At 44.6% G+C, this 23,922-nt stretch overlaps 1 protein-coding gene across 2 annotated transcripts in view; it reads left to right on the top strand.

Moving 5' to 3' along the window:
* The window catches only part of MTCL2 (microtubule crosslinking factor 2), a 163,278-nt gene that overhangs the window by 82,272 nt on the left and 57,084 nt on the right, over nt 1-23,922 (top strand). For both annotated transcript variants that reach the window (XM_068262075.1, XM_068262076.1), the window contains exons 4-5: nt 5,538-5,591; nt 19,999-21,234. In XM_068262075.1, the coding sequence (XP_068118176.1) occupies nt 5,538-5,591; nt 19,999-21,234 (1,290 nt within the window). The remainder of the gene's footprint in view (nt 1-5,537; nt 5,592-19,998; nt 21,235-23,922) is intronic.

A 23,922-nucleotide genomic window follows, 5' to 3' on the forward strand; every position in this document is an offset into this window, starting at 1 on the left:
GATAGATGTTCTTTGTTCCGGTTTGTACCTTTTACAAGTACTCTTACCAAGGACTAGTTTTAGTCTAAAGGGAATAAATATAGTAGTCTACATATCCTTCTCACTTCAGTTGTCTTGTAAAATTCCTAAGCGTTGGCAGTTAAGAGACGAATTTCATGTTACATACTTTTAATCAACAAAATTGTAATATGCAAATTAGAGGAGTCGGAGTCGTGGAGTCGGAGTCGGAGTCGGTGGAATCCTAAACTGAGGAGTCGGAGTCGGTGGATTTTTGGACCGACTCCACAGCCCTGGAATTCGCGATAGTGGAAATGGACCACATGCAGTGTGCAGGGAGCCTGACAGTGTGCTGACCAGGAAGCTGTTATGGGGTAATGGCCATTTTTAAAATGGAGGACGGAGAATTCCATTGATCACAGTGGACAAATGGGTTGCAGGAGAGGAGAAAGATTGAGTAGACTACACGGGAGGCAAGTATGACGTGTGGATGTGTATTTTGACTTTTAATTTTCAGTTCAAGTTTTCTTTAAGGCAAGTGTTTATATGTATCTCATTGTGTCAGTTTTATCCTATTAGTTTCATGGTTCTCATTTCCATGTCGAGAGAATCTGCTCCTCTGTATTCTCAGCTCTGGGAAATATCCCGGCTGCTGCAGGCTTTCCCCCTTCTCTTTACAATATAGCATTATTGAGGAAGTTTCCACTTTTGCAGCCAGAAATGGAGGCCAAGTTTAAACAATGCCGGGATGAGGTCACTTGTTGTGTGTGTTGTGCACAGAGATGTGTTGATGTCGCCCATCCAGTGAGGTGGGCAGGGAAGGGGTCAGATAAGTTTGATCCAATCAGAAGTGTGTTCAGCTGAGCATTGTGGTTCACTTAAAAAATGCTGTTGGTTCCTGGCTAGGGATGGTCAATAAGATGCAAAGAATGTATATAATCTAATGAAATTATACATGCATGTGGCTTGCTGTGGCATTCCATTGGTCCATTTTCAGGCTGCATAAATCTGCAAGAAACTCTGAATTTGTATAGCAGCATTTTTAGCCCCATGTCATCTTAATAGCGTATTAAAAATGCATGCTAACTATATGGCTCATGACTAAAAATCCATTCTATCTCTTCTTTTCACATTTAAATGTTTGTTAGAGGCTTTTATTGACCTACCTCTGAGGTCTGCTGTCCGCAGATAGAGCAAGCAGATAAGGACTGCTGTAATTAGCAGTAGCAATGAGCAAACCAAGGCTTTCATGAGCTGGAGGGGGGGGGGGGTATAGGACACTGTACTTCAAACTGTTTAGAAAAGTCACACTAAATACATTCACATTTTCCCCTGGAAAAATAAGGGGAGGAGGGAAATGCCAGCTCCTACAACTATTATAAACCAGGAGAAACCCTCCACGTCAACCCCCTTTCACATAACCTGCAGAGCTACTCCTCCCCCAAATTGCATGTCCATGTAGTTCTCAGTGTTGGAGGACATTGAAGCAGAGCCAGCAGTGGACCACTTATCTTCCAGGAACACCACTATAAGCTTGAGGCTCTATACTGCTGTGACAGGAAGAGCTGCATTTGCCTTAGTGATGTATTATTGTATAAATCTGCCTGATGATCGGGCAGTCAGGTCTCAGCGGGGTCTGGGCAAGGAGGATGGCAAAGCATGCTGGGATTTCTTGAGCCACTCTAAAGGTGCATACACACATCAGACTATAGTCTTTGGAAAATGAAAGATCAGACCAATCTTACCACCCTTCCATGTAGTATGAGAGCCATACCTACACAGTCTATTCTATGGAGCTGAACTCCCCATCAGAAAAAATCTTTGCAAGATGCTGCACACACAGATGCTGTACAGACATAAAAGATCAGTATCTGTAAAAGATCCGTTCCTTCCAAAGATCCGTTCCTGCAAATTGCATTCATAGTCTATGAGATCTGCAGATCATCATACACACCTTGTTTAACTGACATTCATCTGCATATCTGACAATCATCTGCAGATCTGAAAATCCATCCTGTTGGATCTGATCTGCAGATGAATGTCTGTTAAACAAGGTGTGTATGATGATCTGCAGATTTCATAGACTATGAATGCAATTTGCAGGAACAGATCTTTTTTTAGATACTGATCTTTTGTGTCTGTATAGCATCTGTGTGTGCAGCATCTTGCAAAGATTTTTTTCTGATGGGGAGTTCAGCTCCATAGAAAAGACTGTGTAGAGTATGGCTCTCATACTACATGAAGGGTGGTAAGATTGGTCTGTGGTCTTGCCTTTTCCAAAGACTATAGTCTGATGTGTGTATGAGACTTTAGACTTTAGATTACCACAGCCCTGGTTTCAGCAGAGTTATGTGGTGGTTGTATTTTGTGCCTTTAATACTGCAGCAGAAAGCAATTACCTCATTAACAAGTCTTGTTTTAATAATTGATTTTGTAACGCCTCAAAATATCAGGTTTTAATTGGATTTCTCACATCAGAGCCTGTCGTGCATCTTAAGCAGGCTCCTGTGCAGCATTTTTTAATTTGCATACTGTGGGAGAGTACACTTCACAATACACTTCACATGGTTCTGACAGAATCCTAGAATATTGCTGGAAAAGAGACTAAGCAGGCCATATAGATGTTGCCCAGCAGGAATCGGGACTCAATCCCTTGGGCAATATTTCAGGGCCTAGGCTATACAGATGTGTTGCTAGCCTGTCTGTTGCTATGCAGGGGAGTGATGTCACACGGTGGGTGGGGGGGGGGCAGGGGAGTGATGTCACACGGTGGGCGGGATGAGTGGGGAGAACAATGCTCTCGACTGAGTCGATCTGCTGGGCTAATTGCTGGCCAGGACGTTGGGGGCAGTGTGGGGCATCAGGGATCGCTGTACACACACCAGATTATTATTATTATTGGCCACCTTGGCCGAGTTTAATTTGTGTGTACACAGCTTTACAATTATTCCACTTGTTGGAAGTCTAATGTATTCCTTTATAGTCAGTAAATTATGTGACTTTGCTTTCTCTAGTTAAAGGACAAGTATAGTAAAAAATGTCGCATTGAGATTGGTTTTACACCTATTTTTTGCATTGGGGTGGGGGTGCGCTGCTCCTGCGGCATTCCACCACAATGCAAAAAATTAGAAAATGTGTCCTCGCTCAATGCCACGCTCCCTCCTGGGCAGCAAGTACGTCACTGGGATTCCTCTTGGTGTGTAACGCATCACGTTCGGGTGTTTACACTATGCACACATAGATGTACATTACCCCAATCACCATGTGCGTTTAGAGGGGCAGTTGAAGTAATGCAATGTCGTCGTGGATCGATTACTTCCTGCACATGACAAGGGACCTCAATAAGTGTAATAGTCTCCATAGACATTCATTGCTTTTGCTGCAAAATAGGGTAACACAATGCAGGTTTAACCTACATATATGTACCTGATGCTCAAAAAACTTACGTTTACCATGTACGTTTGTGCGTTTACCATGTACGTTTGTGTCAGTCAATGCAGTGTAAATTACTTTGGTACTTGTGTATTATCCCGTCTGGAAAGTTTGGCAGCCTTTTGTTAAAGTTCTGTTTAATCCTCTAGCCAGATCTGATAATTTTTGGAACTCTGAAAGTCCCGGCTTTACTCTGCACTGGGTCCTGAGTCAGTGCAATGCCCCATTCCCAAGTTGGGGGGGGGGGTTGGGGGGGGGGTGTCCCCTGCTCTTTGCTGCAGAGAGCACAGTTGTATTAAGTCTCCTGCCCATGCCAGTAAGACTGAGAGGAGATGAGGGTGCATAGCTGCGCTGCTCCTTCATCTGTAATGAGACACCCAGGGCACTTGCCATAAGTTTTGAAGGCACATATTTATGCTGCGAAGGAAGACCAACCACCGGGTGTGCTGCTTATCATGGGAACTGAGCATCATATCGACTCGGGACCCGGTACAATAGAAAGCCGGGACTTCCCGCTTTCCAAAAATGGTCAGACCTTCCTGGGGGAGCAAACGGAACATTAACAAAAACCTGCCAAACTTTCCAGGAATAATACGTAAGTACTATTACTTTTTTCCTACATCACACTCACTTACAGTAGGTAGGAAAAATGACAGGTTTTGGAATAGTCTCAATGGAGATTCTCACGGTTTTCTTCTTTTCGGTTTTTTTTTTTTTCCATGTTGAAAAGCACTAATTGAACATATTAGTAGGTTTGCACTCCAAAATAGTCGGGGAGTTTGAGTTGGAGCCATTTTGGGTACCCGGAGTCGGATTTGGAGTCAGTGATTTAATAAACGGAGGAGTCAGAATATTTTTGAACCGACTCTACAGCCCTGGATAGTGGCGCTTAACCAGTTCGGGACCACAGGCTTACACCCCCCTATTGATCAGGCTATTTTTCCCAAATTAGTTCTGCCCAGCTTTAAAAGCTTGCTGCAGAGCCATACTACTGAGAACACAAATGAATCCCAAGGCCCCCCCACCACCACCACCTTCTGCCCACCAACAGAGGTTTCAGAGATTCGCTAATGCCCTTTTTTATTTGTTTATTTTTTAAATCCATTTGTGTTTTTTTTTGTTTTTTTTTGTTTTTTTTTACTATTCCCCTCCCTCCCCCTGCCAGCCAATCAGGGCGATCCTCTCTCATAGGCATCAGCGTATGAGAGGGGATCGCTCCTGAGCCTCTCTAGGGGACAGCCGAGTGACACGACTGTCCCCAGTACAGTGCTGCTGTAGATCGCAGTGCTGTACAATGTAAATAGACAGCGATCGCCGCTGGTAGACTGATGATGGAGCAGACCTCTGTCACTCAAGCAGGGATGCGCGTGCATTGTGCACGATCCCCTGTAAGTCCCCGCCCCAGGACATGATGCCTTTCAGTGTTAGGCGGTCCTGGGGCTGCCACCTTCCTGATGCCTATCGGCGTTAGGCAGTCGGGAAGGGGTTAAAGGGCAAAAAACACATTTCATGTTTACTTTCACTTTAAGATTCCCATCTGGGAAAATTCTGAGCTAAATCAGTGCAAGGACTTTATGTGAGGCCTAGGGTTAAAGAGGACCTGTAACCAAGGATTGAACTTTGTTCCGATCAGTAGCTTTCCCACCAGAAATCTTTACCTTTTCTCAAAAACATCAGGGGGCTGTATGACTGATATTGTGGTGAAACCCCTCCCACAGTGTGATGTCATGACCAAGGTCCTGAAAGTTTGTGATCTGTGAACCTCGGTGGATTGTGGGAAATAATGGCTTTTTACAACTGCCAAGAAAGCAGTATCTCCCTCTGTGCCTAGAACTCTCAGTAAGGAACATCCCGCACAGATCACCTGGCAGAAGTAAAGACGTCACCACCAGTGACAAATCTCAAAATGTAAATCAGCGAGAGGAAATATTTTACAATGGACAAACACTAACTAAATCTATAAATATTGTAAAAAAAAAAAAACAAAAACAAAAAAAACCTTCATAATGTTTTCACTACAGTTTCTGTACATCTCTTATGTTTGGACACGACGCATGTGCTGTTTTCTGAATGAGTCTTTACATTGTGTTTCCTTTTTGTTGTTGCAGAACTCTCTGAAGAAGAGAAGATCAGGAAAGGTGGAGAAGAAGCCCTCTCCTCAGGTAAGACCTAGAATGGATGTATGTGGTCTGCATGTTCCTCACACCCACATGTATCAGTCTGGCCACAACAGGGAGGATAGCTTCATGTAGGTGCCAAATATGGGCATCTGACACATCTCTCCATACTTTATATTCATGGTTCAGCCAAACTCTCCCTAACTCACCACTACCTATCCTAACCTTCACTTCACCCCCTGACCTATAAATAAATATGGAAGCCACTGTATCCCTCTCAGCTTCAGCTCAGATGTACTTTAACCTCTGAGGACCACAGGCTTGCACCCCTCCTTAGTGACCAGGCTATTTTTTTATACAATTCAAGCCACTGCAGCTTTAAGGCCTCGCTCCAGGGCCGTACAACTCAGCACACAAGTGATTCACCCCCCCCCCCCCTCCCCCCCCCCCCAGGATGTTGTTTTTTATTTTTTTTTGTAAATATTTATTTTTTTTTATAAATCCATTTTATTATTTTTCTAACCTTCCCTGCCTCCTGCCGCCAGCCTATGAAAGCGATCGGCTGTCATAGGCATTATCCTGTGAGAGCTGATTGCTCCTGTGTCTCCCAGGGGGACAGCTGTGTCACAAGGCTGTCCCCAGTAAAGCGCAGCCTTAGATCGCATCACTGTACAGAGTAAATAGACAGTGGTTTCACCGTCTAAAAGTCTCCTAGTAGCGATCACCGCCAGGAGACTGATGGTGGAGCTCCATCATTCGAGTGAGATGCACGCACAATCTCCTGCAAATCCCCGCCCCAGGACTTGAAGCCAATTGGCGTTAGGCAGTCCTGGGTCTGCCCCCGCGTTCACGCCCATCGACGTGAGGCGGTCGTTTACTGGTTAACACACAACTCGACATGCAGATCAGATCCACTGACTGCTCAGACTGCCTTGGCAGCACTGGCTGCATGCTTGTTGCACGGCTGTGACTCCACTGAAAATCCACTGAAGCCAAAAATTCAATATGACAGCCAGGCAACTGGTATGGTTTATAAGGGAATGAAGATGGCAGCCTCCATATGGGTCTTACATCAGGTTCCGATTCCTGTCTGTTAACTGGTGTGCCTCATGGGCTATGTAGTGTTCCACCCCTGCTGTATCTTGTGTTTCAATTGTTTTCCTCTCTCACAAATTCATTGTACACCTCTGCATAATATGTTGGTGCATTATGCAGGATAACGCATACTTATCTAATGTTTATCCTAAACTTACCCAATATATTGCTCTAATCCATACCCCTTGCCTAAAGCCATGTATGCACTTTCATCCTCAGTCCAAAGCAATGGTTCCTGATAGTCAGCCAGGGATCTGGTGTCCTCTGGTTCCCCCCCCCCCCCCTTGTCTCTGTCCTCTGCTCTGGTAACCCGCCAGCAATCCCCTCCCTCCACCTTCCTGCGAGGTTCCCATGCAACAAGCAAGTGTGTGGCGTGAGAGATTAGTCTGCCTACCTGTGCATGCGCCCCTTCTCCTCTCCATGAAGATGCCCGTCAGTAGAATGCTGGTTTTGAAACGTTTTTTAACCTCCTGAGCGTTATGCTCAGGAGGTTTTGCCAGTTTGTGCCCCTCCAGTCCCCCCCAGAGATCCAAAGGCTGAACTCCCTATAGCTAGCACTAGCTAGTGCAAATATAATAGCAAATATATCGGCGCAAAGGAACAATGGAACCGCTGCCGAGAAGAACAATGTTCAAAAGTTCAGAAGTCAGGCATACATCAAAGGTCAGCGCAGATTTAGAAAGTCATTGTATGTAGGGAATGATGAATTCTTCACCACAATATATCAAATGCTCAGAGGTAGGTATCCGCCAAACATCAAAACAAGAAAAGGCTTACCAGCTCCCAACAACCCACATTATAAGGTTGTAAAATGGCTCAGGTCACAGATACCGTCCAGGGAACATCAGACGTCGTGAAGATCCAATGAAGATCCGTATATACCTCCATATGGATGTCCATTGGATCTTCACGACGTCTGATGTTCCCTGGACGTTATCTGTGACCTGAGCAATTTTACAACCTTATAATGTGGGTTGTTGGGAGCTGGTAAGCCTTTTCTTGTTTTGATGTTTGGCGGATACCTACCTCTGAGCATTTGATATATTGTGGTGAAGAATTTATCATTCCCTACATACAATGACTTTCTAAACCTGCGCTGACCTTTGATGTATAGCTAGTACAAATGCCCAGCTCCCGCCGCCCCCATTAATACATTACCCAGCCTGGATCCAGCTATCGGCGCAGCTTCACCAGACAGCTCCGGTCTTCACTATGGGGAGGATCGCACATGATGTCACCGACGTAATGCACAAACCCGATCCTCCCCATAGAGAGTCCGAAGCAGTGCAGGGAGGCTGCGCGATCGCTGGATCTAGGCTGGGTAATGTATAAATGGGGGGATCTGGGAGGGACGGACACTTTGACTAGCTAGCGTAGTGCTAACTAAAGGGTTTACTGCCGTTAGAATAAATTAAGCATGGGGGCCTCCTGATCAGTGTCGGGCATACCGCTAAGGAGGTTAAGCGATTTCTGCTGTTTTTATAAAGAGATTTTTTTATCTTTAGATTTAACCACATAAAGTGGTTTGAAACTCGGCATTCTTGGCTCTAAATGATTCCTTACAGTCATAAAAAGAGACCGAGGTGGATTAGATAGCCGCAAAAACCGCTGCTCCCCTGGGCCGCAATGGCCCACTCTCTCACTTTTGTGGCCTCTGGGTCACAGCGCTGGAAAGAGAGACTATGTGTCTCTCATAGCATGCAGGGGGTGCGGCCAGGGAGAGAGGGCTGCCCAGGAAACCCTGCAGGAACGCCCCTGGTGGGTGTTTTGAACAGGGAATTCCACTCCCCTGTGTTTACCTCCGAGATAGTGACTCATATTGTCGCTAATCTGGGGGGGGGGCAATATAGCGCGGCGGGGGGGACAGAGGCATGTCAGGAGGCAGAGAACATGCCTCTGTGTCCCATCTGCCTCCCCAAGAACCACCACGGGTTCTCTTTAAACCTACTAGTGCAAAACATTTGCAGCAGAACAGCGTTCAGACAGTTAAACACAGCACCTGCCATGGAAAGCCCCTTCAGCTTAGGATCCAATCCAAAGTGGAGAGAACAGTATCTTTTGTTTACATTCCTCAGTTGTTACATTGTGTGTAATGAGTTGTTGTTGTTGGCAGATAGATAGCTCGATTGATAATTTGCGGCAGGTCCGATCTGAATTGTTTTTCTGATCAATTTTCTCATAGAAGTGAATGGAAATCTATCAGAAAAAAGAACAAAAAATCTATCGAAAATCGATCGGAAAGTAAATCTGCAAAAAACGTATTGTGTATTCCCAGTATAACGACTGAAAAGGAGCTCTCTGTGCTTCAAGCACACAGTTGAGAATGGCTCACAAGAAGATTTTAATATATAATAAAAATCAGCTTGAATAAAATGCAAAGGCAGCTTTTAGAGCAGATAAACTGTACTTTGTTTAGGGTCTTGTAATTTGTAAACAGACAATATTACGTGTGCACAAAAGCAAATATAATAACTGTATGGGTAATAAAAAGTAGGAAAACATATTTTTATTGAATGTTCTGTCACAGTTTCAGACCACTTTAAGTGCCAGCAGTCTCTGGCCCCTTAACCTCCCTGGCGGTAAGCCCGACAGTGTCTGGCTAGCCGCCGCAGGGGATCACATGACCCCGGGAGGAATTTAAAAAATTTTTTTTGTTTAAGCTAGTACTTCGCTAGCTAACCATGTGGCCCAAGTCCCTAAGGAACCCCCCACCCCTCCGATCGCCGCCGGTATACGTACCCCCCAGGGATTCCGCGATGGCGCAGCCTCCCAATCAGCACCCGGCTTCGCTATGGGGAGGATTGGAACTGCGCATGACGTCCTATTCGATCGTCCTATCCGAAATAAAGAAAAGATTTTATACATACCTGGGGCTTCCTCCAGCCCCATATGCACGGATCGCTCCCACGCCGCAATCCACCGCTGCTTGCCGTTACGAGAACCTGCTCAGTTTTCTTCCGTCAGTCGGAGCCAGTCTAGCATAGGAGACGTGCGCTCTTTGGGTATCTCTCCAGCAGCCGCTGAATAGATACGTAGAAGGCGCACTTCTCCTGCATAGCCTGGCTCCGATGACGTCAGTGACGGGAGCCGGTTCTCGTAGTTGCAAGTAGCTGTGGATGGCGGCGTGGGAGCGATCCGTGCGTATGGGGCTGAAGGAAGCCCCAGGTATGTATAAAATATTTTCTTTATTTCGTCTCTGGTTCCCTTTAAGGACCAGAGACTTTCTGGTACAAAAACTGGGCTCACAGAGGCTCTCGCTGTTAGAGCCCATCTCCCGCTGCTGAAGCCTGCTTGTTCTGCTGTCCCTATGACAGCAGAGCTCTGTGAGCCGGTCAGAAGCCAATGAAATTGACTCCTAACCCAATGTGATTGGCGCACAGAGATTTTGCCATGACCCTGTACTTTGTACTGAAAATAAAAAGCTCCATAAATTCTGCAGGCTCAGTCATTGCGACTTTGGAAATCGCAATTGTTACTGTGGGATCACCTCCATTTTCGTGTTAACTTAGCGCTGCTGAAAAAGCTCTAGTACGCCTCACGCCTAACATTATTATGGATGAGTAATAAATAGTCTTCTCTAGGTATTGAGGAGGTGGTGGGGGGAGGGTGAACCAAAGCTTTGAAGTGACATGAAACTTCTTACAGGTGGTGACATCTTTACTGCTGGCAGGTGCAGCTCTGCGGAATGTTCATTTGCTGAGAGTTCCAAAGCCAGTTCAAAATATACCTGGTCTCCCATCATGCTGTTTAAGGAGAAATCCGCATAGCTAATCAGCCTAGGTAGGATAAGCCTCACTGGGAGGGTGGGACTTCATACTAATATACTGTACAGCAATACATAGATTTATGAAGTGTTTAAACTAGGAAAATGACAGTAAAAGTGGGTTTCCTGAATAATTTACTGCATGCTACTATATATTTCACAAGGAAATATTTCATATACCTATATGCAAAGGCTGTTTTATTCAGACTTTGTAAAAAATCCAAATGTACAAAAAGCGTGCAAAAAAGTAGACTAGTCAGCAGAAAAGAGCCACTAGACCATCCAATAACTAATAGCTCCTATAAAATATTCTTGCCTCGTAACTTGTGATCTGAGCAACCTTCATGCTACTCTGTTCATGTAGCTCTGAGTGTTGCTGATCCATGGAAAGAGCACACAGATTCTGTGGCCAGTGTGCATTGCCTATTCTGTATTTATACATGCTCTGAAAGGACCTCTGTCGTGAAAATCTAAAAATTTAAAATGTATGTAAACTTAAGAAGTAATAGCAAAATGAGCCATAAATTATTTTTCTCCTATGTTGCTGTCACTTACAGTAGGTAGTAGAAATCTGACAGAACCGACAGGTTTTGGACTAGCCTAACTCCTCATGGGGAGTTCACAGGGATTTCTTTATTTTCAAAATGCACTTAGTGAATGGCAGCTGCTCCGTCCAACTTCCAAGAAAAGTGTACAGCGAGCAGGGAGACTGGTCAGCATCTTTGTATAAATCTTTTTCTGTGAGTGTCTTTATAAAGAATAAAGACCATGCTGAGAATTCCCTATGGAGAGATGAACTAGCCCAAAACCTGTTACTTCTGTCAGATTTCTACTACCTACTGTAAATGCCAGCAACATAGGAGAGAAGTAATTTATGGCTCATTTTACTCAGAAAGAAAAGTACTTCCTATTTGTATGTTTTTTTAATTTTTACATTTTCACGACTAAAATGAAAATAAACGTCTGAAATAGTGAATTGTATGTGCAGTACAGCTAATAAAATAGAACATTAGTAGCAAAGACGAGTCTCCTGTTGTTTCCAGTACAGGAAGAGTTAAAAAATAAAAATGTATCTCCGTGAAAGAGCTTCTCTGAGCTATTCGACCCAAACTTGGGATGAAGACAGTCCTGTTTTCTGAAGCACTTAACAACCAAGAAACATTGAGAGAAAGGATGTGATAAGGTTTTACTGTTGGAAAGTTCAGAGTCATTCGCTCTGTTCTATTTTATAGTTTAAAATGCAGACACTTTTCTTTGCTACTAATGTTCTATTTCTTAGTTGTATTACACATGCAATTCCATTATATCATAAGTTGTTTTTTCGTCGTCTTGTTTTTGTTTTTTTTTCTTTGTTTTTTTCGCTTCAGGTTTGCAAAGTGGTGCCTGTATAGTGTGAAATGAAGGTGTGGAGTAGGGCCATGCCCGTTCCAATAGGGCCACAAACTGTAACAGGGTTGTCACTCGATGGAGTTTGTGCTCAGACATTGCTGAGCTGACACCATACAGACGTGTATTTGGCTACTGGCTAGCAATGCCATTTATTGCAATGGAAGGGGGCAACGGAGTGGCACAAATATGACAGTCACATAGCGGGCGGGGCCACCAGGAAGACCAAAGCTATCATCCAGTGCTCAGATGAATTGATCTGCCTGGCAAATCGCTGGCTGGGCAGCAGTGGAGGGGAGCTTTCGACACGCCTGGTTATTGATAGAGGCACTTTAAAGAGGAACTTCAGCCTAAACAAACATACTGTCATTAAGTTACATTGGTTATGTTAATTAAAATAGATAGGTAATATCTTTTACCCACCCTGTTTTAAAAGAACAGGCAAATGTTTGTGATTTCATGGGGGCTGCCATCTTTTCGGTTGAAAGTGCAGGTATGGATTTTTGGTTGAAAGGAGGTGACAGGGAGCATGAGACACGGTTCCAACTGTCCTGTGTCCTGATCATCCCTCCCAGCTGCGCGCACTAGGCAACAAGAACATCAGAAATCCCATCATGCTTTGCACAGCATCAGGGGAAAAATGCCCGCAGGTTTCTTTGATGGGGCGGAGCTTAGCTTCTGTGCAGCTAAAAATGAGACTTTAGGTATGAAAAACAAAGTTCTGATGCTGTGAAACTGTTAAAGAAACACCATGACTTTTCAGTGCTGCTGAGTAGATTTTTAGTCTGGAGGTTCACTTTAATCTAGCGTGTGCATGGGCCTTTACTTAAATGCCTGTGGTACATATCACATTTCAATGCTGCTTTGAATCCACTGACTGTTGGGCCCGTGCTTTTGAAAACAAGTAAAATATATAAAGTTTGCCCTATGTGTGTCCTGACAAGCATATCACCAGCTGTTCTACATTACAGACCTCTAACTGTTGGAAGCAGGTTTAGTTTCCAATTCCATTAGTTTTTATTGAAAATTTTTTAACAATACAGAAGAAAAAGTTATGGTTAGATTAGAACAGTGTACATAAGTTCTTACATAAATTCTTATATGTTGATATATAAGTATTATATAATACAGTATTACAAGAACCATATAATAATAATATAATATCATAATATAGTATAACATATATAACAAATATAATATAATGGTAAGTGACCAGCTTTATTAGTAGACATCATAAGCTCAGATGTTTATTGCGATAGTCTAAACACTGTCCCAATAAATGGGGATAATCAAGAACAATACTTGACGTAGTTTTGCTATAAAGTAAATACTGTGAATAAATAAAGGGGATTATAATATGACAGTACTCTATCTAATCTATCAATTCCACCAGTGTCTTTGGGTAAGGAGTCTCATTCCCAAAGAGTATAATGTGTCTATTTTGGAGATCGTATTGGAGTTGCTACTCCATAAGACTCACATGTGTAAAGCTTTGTATAATCCTCTCGACCTGGAGAATGGGGGAATCACACCGCCCTACAGAGACTCCAGGGAGTGGTATTGATATATCTAAGGTATCGTATATCACACATGAGCTCATGTGGATACAAGTCTATGGGGTCAAAGGGGTTTCTAGTGGTTGATTGTATGAGTCTATAAATGTTCCAAGGTATCAGTCTGTAATGATTATAAGTTGGAAGGTCAATTATTCCTAAACATAAGTGTTATAACACTAACTAGATAACTATACTAGGTATAGACCTAGGGAACAACTAAACTATTCTATCCTACAAGCTGTGTAGTGTTGTCTTTGCAGATCCGAAAGTCCAGCGTGTAGGAATGTGTGAACTGAAATGTATTTACACATTAAGTACTGTCAAATAAAATCACAACATTCCCAGTATGCATATTATCCATATTTTCCAGGGGTGGAAAGAGGTTGGTCTCGTGAGGTAGACATATAACTGTTCATTGGTTGATCCGTGAGAGGATCTATAAACTCAAAATTTCAAGAGTTTTGAGCTCTTGTAAACTGTAGGCCAGAGGCGAGCCCTACTCAGGAAAGACTTCAGTCCACCACTTCGAATTGCCCAAGCTTTTTCAGCTAAGAGGTTTGATTCAACAATTCGAGGTTTAGTTTCCTCAGCCCCAATTTGTATCAATCTGCAGCACTGAACTAGAATTCCTCCTCATCGAATGTCATTACTGTACGTCTTTTCTCTCAGAGCACAAAGAATTCTGTTCTGTTCTTTGTGTACTGTGTGGATCTCGTGGCATTTAATTCATGTTTTGCTAGATTATTCCCTAATTAAAAAGCGCTGGAGACGTCGTTCCCCTTTGAGGGTCTGCAGAAGTATGAATATGTTCATTTATGCAGCCGGGTGATTAGTATTCCCCTCCTGCGCTCCCATCTGCATCTCAATAGCGCTTTGATGACGGCCCCAGCCTTCGTTAAGAAAAATAAAGGGGGGTTTTGAAACGGTTCCCTTGATTGCAGTGTGAAGGCATCTGGGAAGGAGCGAATGTTGGGGGGGGTCTACAGGGGAACCTCAGACAAATGCTATTCTGTGCAGCGTAGCGGCACAGAGGAAGCTGTCAGCGGCATACACAGGCTCCGTCAGCTGCAGAAAACCTCGCTCAAAATATTTGTACAAGTTGGTACCGAGGGCCAGCACTTTTGTTTTCACAGCCGCGAATGGCTGCATTGAGACGTAAGAACAGTGTGTCATTCTCCTCAGAAGAAAACACGGGTTTCCCTGTCCTGCAGGTTTCCTGACTGGATAATGCTCAATGAAAGAGGACCTGTCACTGCCAAGCTTGGAGAAACACAGCAACGGCTAGTGATTATAGATGGTCAATGAGATATGAATATTTCTGGTGCAAGTTGTATGTAGCGTGGAATTGAACGAATTAAAATCAACAAGTGTGTTTGAATGGTCCTTTTCAAGATGCATTCAGTTCACATTCAATGTGCATGTAAGTTCAATTGAACCTGAGGTGAGAGTGATATGGAGGCTGCCATGTTTGTTTCCTTTTAAACAATACCAGTTGCCTGGCAGCCCTGCTGTTCTATTTGGCTGCAGTACTGTCTGAATAACGCCGGACCAAGCATGCAGCTAATCTTGTCAGATCTGACAATGTAAGAAACACCTGATCTGCTGCATGCTTGTTCAAGGGCTATGGCTAAAGGTGTTAGAGGCAGAGGATCAGCAGGACAACCAGGCAACTGGTATTGCTCAAAAGGAAATAAATATGGCAGCCTTCATATCCCTCTCGCTTCAGTTGTCCTTTAGAGTTATCCTGTGGTGAGAGTGATATGGAAGCTGCCAAATGTATTTCCATTTAAGCAATACCAGTTGCCTGGCAGTTAATCTATAAGACTGCAGTAGTGTCTGAATCACACACCAGCAACGAGCATGCAGCTAATCTTGTCATCTGACAATAATGCCATAAACACCCGGTCTGCTGCATGCTTGTTCAGGGTCTATGGCTGAAAGGATTAGAGGCAGAGGATCAACAGGATGTCAGGCAACTGGTATTGCTTAAAATGAAATGAATATGGCAGCCCCCATAAAACACTCACCTTGGGTTCACTTTAAGCTGGCCATACACCCGGCGACGTATTGGCAGATTGCCCATGAGATCTCGGATTGGGGATTGGGGGGGGGGGAGGGGGGGGCAGGCAGTCACAGTGGTGTCTCCCCTATAGTTGTGCCCCTGCTTTCAGGTGTGCTTTAACGTTTTACAAAGGGACCAGTGATTTGTAGACATGCTGGGGATGTCACTCAGTGCCGTACAAAGCTGCATATAAAATACATACATTCACTCTTCAGTGTGTTCATTGCTGGAGCAACGGAGGATTCTCTTCCCACTTTGAGCCCCGGTTTACTTAGAAGTAGCAGGATCTCTCACACTAGCATTCTATAATCCATCACTGCAGAGGTAATACAGACAGCTGCAGGTCCTGCGATGTTACACAAAGCTCCGTAGCATTGCTGAGTGCCGCTGTGCTAATACTTATACCCGGAGTTCTGGCTTAAGCACACAGTTCTCATGTCTGACTGGAGCTGCCTTTTTTGATTTTCGTCTTACGCTCAGGTGCTCTCCCTGTGAAATGCTAATAGAATAATCCTATGGATGGAAGCTGTTGTGATATCTGATGACCTGATAGACCGTTCCATTACACAAACCAAACACAGCGCAGCTCAGTGCGGTCATTGCTGGAAGTCGACAGCTATTAATAAATTATTCACTCCTTTTAAGTTAGTGAGAACTTGTAAAGAAGCCGCATTAGAGAGCTATGGAAATGCTCCCTGGAGACCGCACTGTTTCATGAGGTTTAAAGGGAACCTGAAGCGACGGGGCTATGGAGGCTGCCATGTTTATTTCATTTTTAAAGAATACTAGTTGCCTGGCAGCCCTGCTGATCAATTTGGCTGCACACACCTGAAACAAGCTTGTGGCTAATCCAGCTAGACTTCTGTCAGTGAACTCTGCTCTGCTTCATGCTTGTTCAGGGTCTATGACTGAGAGTATTAGAGGCAGAGGATGAGCAGGACAGACAAGCAATGTGCATAAATGCCAGCCTCCATATCCCGCTCACTACAGGTGTCCTTTACATTTGCAAACTGTCCATAATCTGTTTTCATAGCATCACCAGCACAGATTACTGTATGTTTTCCTAATTTAATAAAGCTCAAGTCACTTTTCTTAACCCCAAAACAATAGTCAGTTGACCTTGTATTTAACTGTCCTTAAGGAATATGAACTGCCTTGGGGGAGTGTCTTTACTGTAGTAGGAAACAGGGATATACTGAAGGGTGTCTCCAGTACTTCCCCTTTCTTGGAATTAATAGACTTTGATCCCAAAGCAGAGCATGGGCACCTGGGAGGGGAGGGGCGTGCAGTCAGGTTGTGGGAGGGGGGATAATGGGCGGAGCCAAGCAGCACTCAAGAATAGGACACTTTTGTAGCTTCAGCAGGGAGAGTGGTTGATGTACTCTCTCCTTGCAAGTGCTGGGGCCCTGGTTCAAATCTGGGCCAGGACACTATCTGCATCAAGTGTCCATGTTCTTCCTGTGTGCATGGGTTTCCTCCAGGTACCCCCGTTTCCACCCACATTTTAAAAATCTACACATAATTTAAAGTGGATCCGAGATAAACTTTTACTCCTTGCATAATTATGTTCCTTTCATATTGTTTATAGGGCATTCCTCAAGCCAAATACTTTTTTTGTTTTTTAATACTCTAATTCCCTATAAACTAAACAAACCTCGCCCACAGCTCCTTTTGTGCCTTGGCACTGTAGCAAGGGCTTATGGGAGCTCAGTCTGGGCAGGAGGAGGAGGAAGTTACTAGCTAGAGATTGCAGAGGGCAGGAGGGAGGAGGAGAGGTGACTGAATTTACACACAGGCGAGCGGATAGCATCTCCAGCCCTCAGCCTGTGACAATGTGACAAACAGAACATGGCTGCCCTCATTGTATCACAGGAATAAATCCTCATAAACGTTTGAAGCTGTTTGCAGCTAGATATGCTGTGTAAACTATCTGAACTTTAGATAAGATCTATAGACAAGTTACTTGTTAGTTAGTTTTTCATCTCGGATCCGCTTTAATCGATTCTGCTTCCCAGTGAGTTAATCGGATACATACACTGCAAAGGGCTGTGGGAGATGTCATTGCTATATAGTTACACAATATTAATAAGGGGGTGAAATGATCCCTTCCAAGAAAGAAATATCTGAACGTGCACTTCCATATTCACTGGACCGCCTGTACTTAAATCTATGGCGGACATGTAGTTGGTCAAGCCTGACATGGTGTAGCTTTTACTACACCAGCTCGCTTGCTCCTACTACTCTTGCTCACACAAACACTTGCCAAACTCAGCTGATTGTTACTTACAGATTTCATTAGCTCCTGATCCTGTGATCGCTGTGGGCCAATCAGTGATCAGAGTAAACAATTAAAACCAAAGAATTTGTGGTTTTTAAAGGGCCAGAGCTACACCACTCCAGAAAGGTTAGAATAGAGCTATATCAGTACACCTATGAGAGGTGGGGGGTGACATGAGAGGTGAAGCATCTCAGAATTTACCTTTTTAACAAGGGGGTCATGTAAATGCAATCAGAGGGGATATCGGGTTGAGATAGAGGCATTCCTCTGACCAACGTATAGTCCGGGAATAAGGGATCGTACCCTGGGAGTGTGCAGAGGGTTAATGTAGAATGTAGCACAGGGGATCGTACCCTGGGAGTGCACAGAGGATTAATGGAGACTATAGTATGGGGGAATGTACCCTGCGAGTGTGCAGAGGGTTAATGTAGAATGTAGCATGGGGGTCGTACTCTGGGAGTGCGCAGAGGGTTAATGGAGACTATAGTATGGGGGAATATACCCTGCGAGTGTGCAGAGGGTTAATGGAGAATGTAGCATGGGAATCGTACCCTGGGAGTGCACAGAGGGTTAACGGAGAATGTAGCGCAGGGGATCGTACCCTGGTAGTGTGCAGAGGGTTAATGGAGAATGTAGCGTGGGGGGTCATACCCTGGGAGTGCGCAAAGGGTTAATGGAGAATGTAGCGCGGGGGATCATACCCTGGGAGTGCGCAAAGGGTTAATGGAGACTATAGTATGGGGGGTCGTACCCTGGGAGAGCGCAGAGGGTTAATGGAGAATGTAGCATGGGGGATTATGCCTCAGAGGAAACTTCTATGGAATGAGGTTTTTCATATCCAGAAATGAATAGTTTTCTCTTTTCAGCATATCCTGTTGACTAACAGCTTGTTTAAACAAACCACACAGTGATAACTGCCATAGAGGCGCAGTGAGTAGAGCTAGCGGAACGCCCAGCCATTCCAGCCTCTCTCAAGCACGTGTTTTCTCTTTAATTTGTGCTATTTAAAGGTCACCATTTTCACATCTATTTTGGGCTCCCTCTTTCTGCCATCAAAAGCTTCATGTTTGTTGCTTTAATTTAATGGATCGCTTTACTCTTGAAAGGAAATTCTATTTTTGTTGAGGAAACCTCAGTCTTTTCGGGTTTGGTTTTGCAAACTCCGGGGATTAATGGAAAACATTTTAGCTTGATAACGTTTTACGTGTGTATAAAACGATGTCAGTCTACAGTGTTTCAGACACGAGGTAGAACATTGCAGGGTCCAGTGGGTAAGGGCCCTTTTCCACGAAGAAACCTGATCGCACTCACAGTTAAGCTGTGATGCAGTTAAGTTTCTTCTTGTTTCCACTACCATGATTTCCAGTTTATACAGGATCGGTTTTTCATCCCTTACGGTGTGAAACTGGCCTTAGACCAGGTGTTGAAAAAAACAAACCCCATAACGGCTCGTGCCCTATGCAGCTGACTACTCCTGCAGCAAGACAGGATATTGTGGATGGTCTCATGGCAACCCTGCCCTAAACAGAGTATGCAGAGTGAATTTTCCAAAGTTGGAAACTAGCAATTTGCGTTTGCCGACCGTTCTGCCAAGTCTAAGCTGGGTGACTTAGATGACCTTTTGTTTTTATTCAGAACAACCTGAAAGATTCAAAGTCACAGACTCCTGATATACTATCCACATACTAGCCTTCCTTAGGGAAAGTCACATCCATCTGTGGTTTAGTGAAGCCACCCTTTAGAGATGGCATCTGCCATGTCATAGGTTCGCAAACTGATGTCCATCCCTTAATGCCCAGCCTGGCGCCTATTACCTGAAGTCAGCTGGCCAGTAAGGATGGAGTATGCCATGGTGACCACATTTGCAAACCCAGCTTCCTGATGGGACATGCAGGTTTGCGAAAAACAAAGACCATCAGAATTTAGATCAGAAGTCATACTGTCCACTGTTGGATGAAAGTTTCCATCAAAATTTATCCCTATGGCCCATCAGTTCAGTGAGTCAGGGTAAAGGTAGGAAAAGGATGTTATTTTACAAGGAAAGTATGTAGTTACTCGGTAACTCTCAAGGTTATTTTAACAAATACCTTTCTTGTGTGAAGCTCCTAAGATCTGGTGGAATACACTTCTCATCAGATGTTACTTGGATGTCCATTTGCCTTGATGTAAAACAGATGTTTGCCTAGATATGAGACACCGTTCATGAAACGTGAATATTTGGTTTTTATGTTGTACTAGTTTTTAGTTCAAATAATTTATGAATAGTTTTTGATGTGCCAAGTAATTATAAACCCTATTTTTCTGAATTGCAGGAGGATAGTGCTGATATTAAATGTCAACTACACTTTGCGAAGGAAGAGTCTGCCTTAATGTGTAAGAAGTTAACAAAGCTAGCCAAGGATAATGATACCATGAAGGATGAGTTGAACAAGTACAGGTCTATGTATGGAGACGTGGATTGTTCTTTGTCCATTGAGGAACTGGCCAACACTTCCCATTCTAGAGAAGCCGAGCTGAAGTCCCACCTAAAACTGGTTGAAGAGGAGGCCAACATATTGAGTCGAAGGACAGTAGAGCTTGAGGTTGAGAATAGAGGTTTAAGAGCTGAGATGGATGAGATGAAAGTTCACGCTGATAGAGAACATGGCCAAGATTCCAGATTTTCTTTTTTGTCTGGAGAGTCGGCAGACAGTTTTGTAGAACTACGAAGGCATCTGCAGTTTGTAGAAGAAGAAGCCGACCTTCTCAGGAGATCTATGATGGAACTGGAGGACCAAAACAAATTGCTGATGAATGAGCTCAATAAATACAAGTCTGACCATGACTTGGACATAACTTTGTCAGAGGACAGCTGTTCTGTCATTAGCGAACCTTCTCAAGAGGAGCTCACCACTGCCAAATTGCAGATCAGTGAACTCAGCGGCAAAGTGAAAAAACTCCAGTATGAAAATAGAGTACTTCTGTCAAACCTTCAGCGCTATGACCTGGCGTCATGTCAAACCACAAAACCCGTCATGGAAACAGATGCTGAAGCGGGTGATTCTGCACTTTGTGTTCCAACACCTCTATGGCGAGAAGGACCAATAGGTGGGGAAACGGACAGTACAGAGTCTAAGGAACTAGGGAAGGAGAAATCTCCAGAAGTTGGTCACACATCCCCGTCCAAGTTACCAAAGTTAAAAGTGCTGGAAAGTCTGTTTGGCATTCGAGCACAGGTGGAATTAATCAGTAAAGCGATTGAGGTTTTGACTGCAGATGCAAACGGGTTTCCATCAGGTATCAAGCTCTGTACAAATAACGACTGTGGTGACCTCTTGTTAGCAGATGCTATTGATAATAGTGAAGTCCCTAATGACTTCAAATTGATCAATGCCCTTTTTAGTCGACTTGGGATGTTACAACCAGAACTTATTAGTTTTACCAAGAAAGTTGATGCCCTTGGAGAGCCTTACAAAGGAAAGGCGGATACTTTATCATCACTGCCAGACACAGCCTGTCTAGGAACCTCGAACGACTCTTCCAAAAAAGAGAACGTCTCCAGTTTACAGGTGAGTGGTACATGCATTACCACGCCAAACCTTTCCCTCTTTCCCTATAGCAAGAATGTCTTGCCTTGCCTTACCCGCTTTATTAAACCCAACCTTAACCTACTTATACTAAATTACTAATCACGAAGTGACTGCATGGTAATAACACCAACGTAGGACTCTGTGCTTTGAGTGTGCAAAATATAGACCTTTTTTCCATAAACACTTGTAAAGTAGAGGATAACATAGACAAGAGTAGTGTATATGGTATCAAACTTTGCTGGCACCATGACAGGTGCCTAGCACTTGCGTATAGCAAGTTAGGATTTTCTGTACTTGTTTCCATGACAGCAGATTATTACTGAAGAGTAAAGACAGTTCTTTTTTCAGCCCTTGCCTGGGCCACATCAGTCCATAATAAAGTTTGATGAAAGGTTAATCTTTTATCTTTGAGTTATTGGTTAGCCTTGAGTGAGTTGTAAGTGGTCTACGGCTCAAATTTTTGTTTAATAAATCCAGCACAGACTTCATTTTCTTAAAGTGCACCTGAGACGAAAGAGAAGTTTTATACATACTTGGGGCTTCCCCTAGCCCAGTTAACGCTGGTCCGTCCTCTGCCACTGCCTGGATCCTCCGCGATTTGGCCCAGTAATTCGGCCAGTCGGCACAGCAACAGGAGCGTGAAGGGGTGCGCGCATAGCCAGGCCGCACATACGCAGTAAGCCCCAACTCCCAAAGTTACTGGGCAAGATTGCAGAGGAATGAGGAAGCCCCAGGTATGTGTAAATCTTTATCCTTTGTCTCCGGTTTATTTTAAAGTGTACCCAAGCCAATGTGTCCAATCGGAATAATTGAATCTTCCTGGGGAAATCTATGTATGTATGGCCAAGGAAGGGCTCTTATTTGGAACTAGAAAAAGACTTGGAAAGGTAAAATATTATGCATAAGATTTGAATGTGACTATCACAAAACAGTAAATGCTGGTAAGACAGTAGATTGAAGCCTGTCATCTAGAGAATACTGCTGTGATGGTACTTCCACCCAGGACTGTGGAGTCAAGGAGTCTGAACACTTTTTGGAGTCAGAGGTGGAGTCTCATGATTTTTATACCCCTCCATAGCCCTTCAAGGGCTGTGGAGTTGGAAGCAGAGCTGTGGAATCGGTACAAGAATTACCTGACTTCAGCTCAGACTCCATTTATAAAACCACCAACTCCAGGTACCCAAAATTGCTCCATCAGGAACGTGACAAGGGAGCAGTAATGGAGTCCTCTTCTCATTGGTGGAACCATGAGGATTGGCTGCTTTGTCCCATCATCATTTTTATGGAATAAAGATGCTCAGACTCGCTGGATGTTTTTATCCAGAACTTATGTCCTAATGCCCCAGCAAGAGTGAATACCAGAGCGAGTGAAAGCCACAGAGAAGCCGGTAAAGAGGACACCAGATCAATGAGCATTTCACGCTTGCTGCTCCACTCTTTTTCCATTTGGCAGAATACCAATATTATTGCCTAAGGCTTCACTGTGGCCTACATTGCATTGCAGTAGCCTGTAGATGGAAAGTGGCTCAGCTCTGTATCAGCACATGTACCATCCCCCGAGCACACTAGTACATTTTAGGGAAGCTTTCTTATAGAGCGTGCATGTGGGGATTAGAGATGGGCATTCATTTCTGATAATCTAGAACCTGTGTGCAGTCTAAAGGTGCCCATGCTACAGCTAGCTATGTATGGGCAGATTGACTCAGGGACAGATCTCTCTCTGAATGGAATCTGATCAGAGAGAGATCTGTTGCCTGCCTATACACCACAGGCCAGTTCCCAATCAAATTCAGCTTGAAATCTCACAGGAATCTGCCTTGTGATGCTGAATGGTCGCGTCCAAATATTATGCTCCCCCCCCCCCACCCCTTCGTAACCCGTGCATTGTAAATCTCACCTGCTCCAGCTACTCCTGGTCTACTCCGTTGTCTCCCTCAAGCACCGGCAGCGCACTGAGTGTATGCCACGTGGCGCCTGTGTGATGTCATACACACACACACACCTGCTGGCACTCGGGGATGACAGCAGATGAGACCAGGAGTCACTGGAGCAGGTGAGATTTACAATGCACGGTCATCAGGGAATGGCGGGGGACCTACATTTGGGGGCACAGCAAAGGAGGGCTTGCTAACCCCCCCCCCCCCCCCCCCAGCAGGTCAACCCCCTTGTGGGGAAAAAAAGGGGGGGAGAGTCTGATTGCCCTGCCTTTTACGCGATCTGTGCTACTGGCTGGAGAGCCCACGCAGCACAGATCATTCAAAACAGCCCTGGTCCTTAACCACTTGCCGACCGCACGCTTATACCGTGCGTCGGCAAAGTGGCAGCTGCAGGACCAGCGACGCAGTTCTGTGTCACCGGCTGCAGGCTAATTAATCAGGAAGCAGCCGCTCAGGCTATATGTAAACACAAGCGGAAATAATCCGCTTTGTTTACATTGTACGGCGCTGCTGCGCAGCAGCGCCGTAAGGCAGATCGGCGATCCCCGGCCAATCAGCGGCCGGGGATCGCCGCCATGTGACAGGGCACAGCCTGTCACTGGCTGCACAGGATAGCGTCCTGTGCAGCCCGGATCACCAGGGGGGCCAGGTAGGAGAGGGAGGGGGGATTTCGCCGTGGAGGGGGGCTTTGAGGTGCCCCCCCCCCCCCCCCCGCGCAACACCCGGCAGG

Source organism: Hyperolius riggenbachi, chromosome 12 (genome assembly GCF_040937935.1).
Source record: "Hyperolius riggenbachi isolate aHypRig1 chromosome 12, aHypRig1.pri, whole genome shotgun sequence".
Lineage (NCBI taxonomy): Eukaryota > Metazoa > Chordata > Amphibia > Anura > Hyperoliidae > Hyperolius > Hyperolius riggenbachi.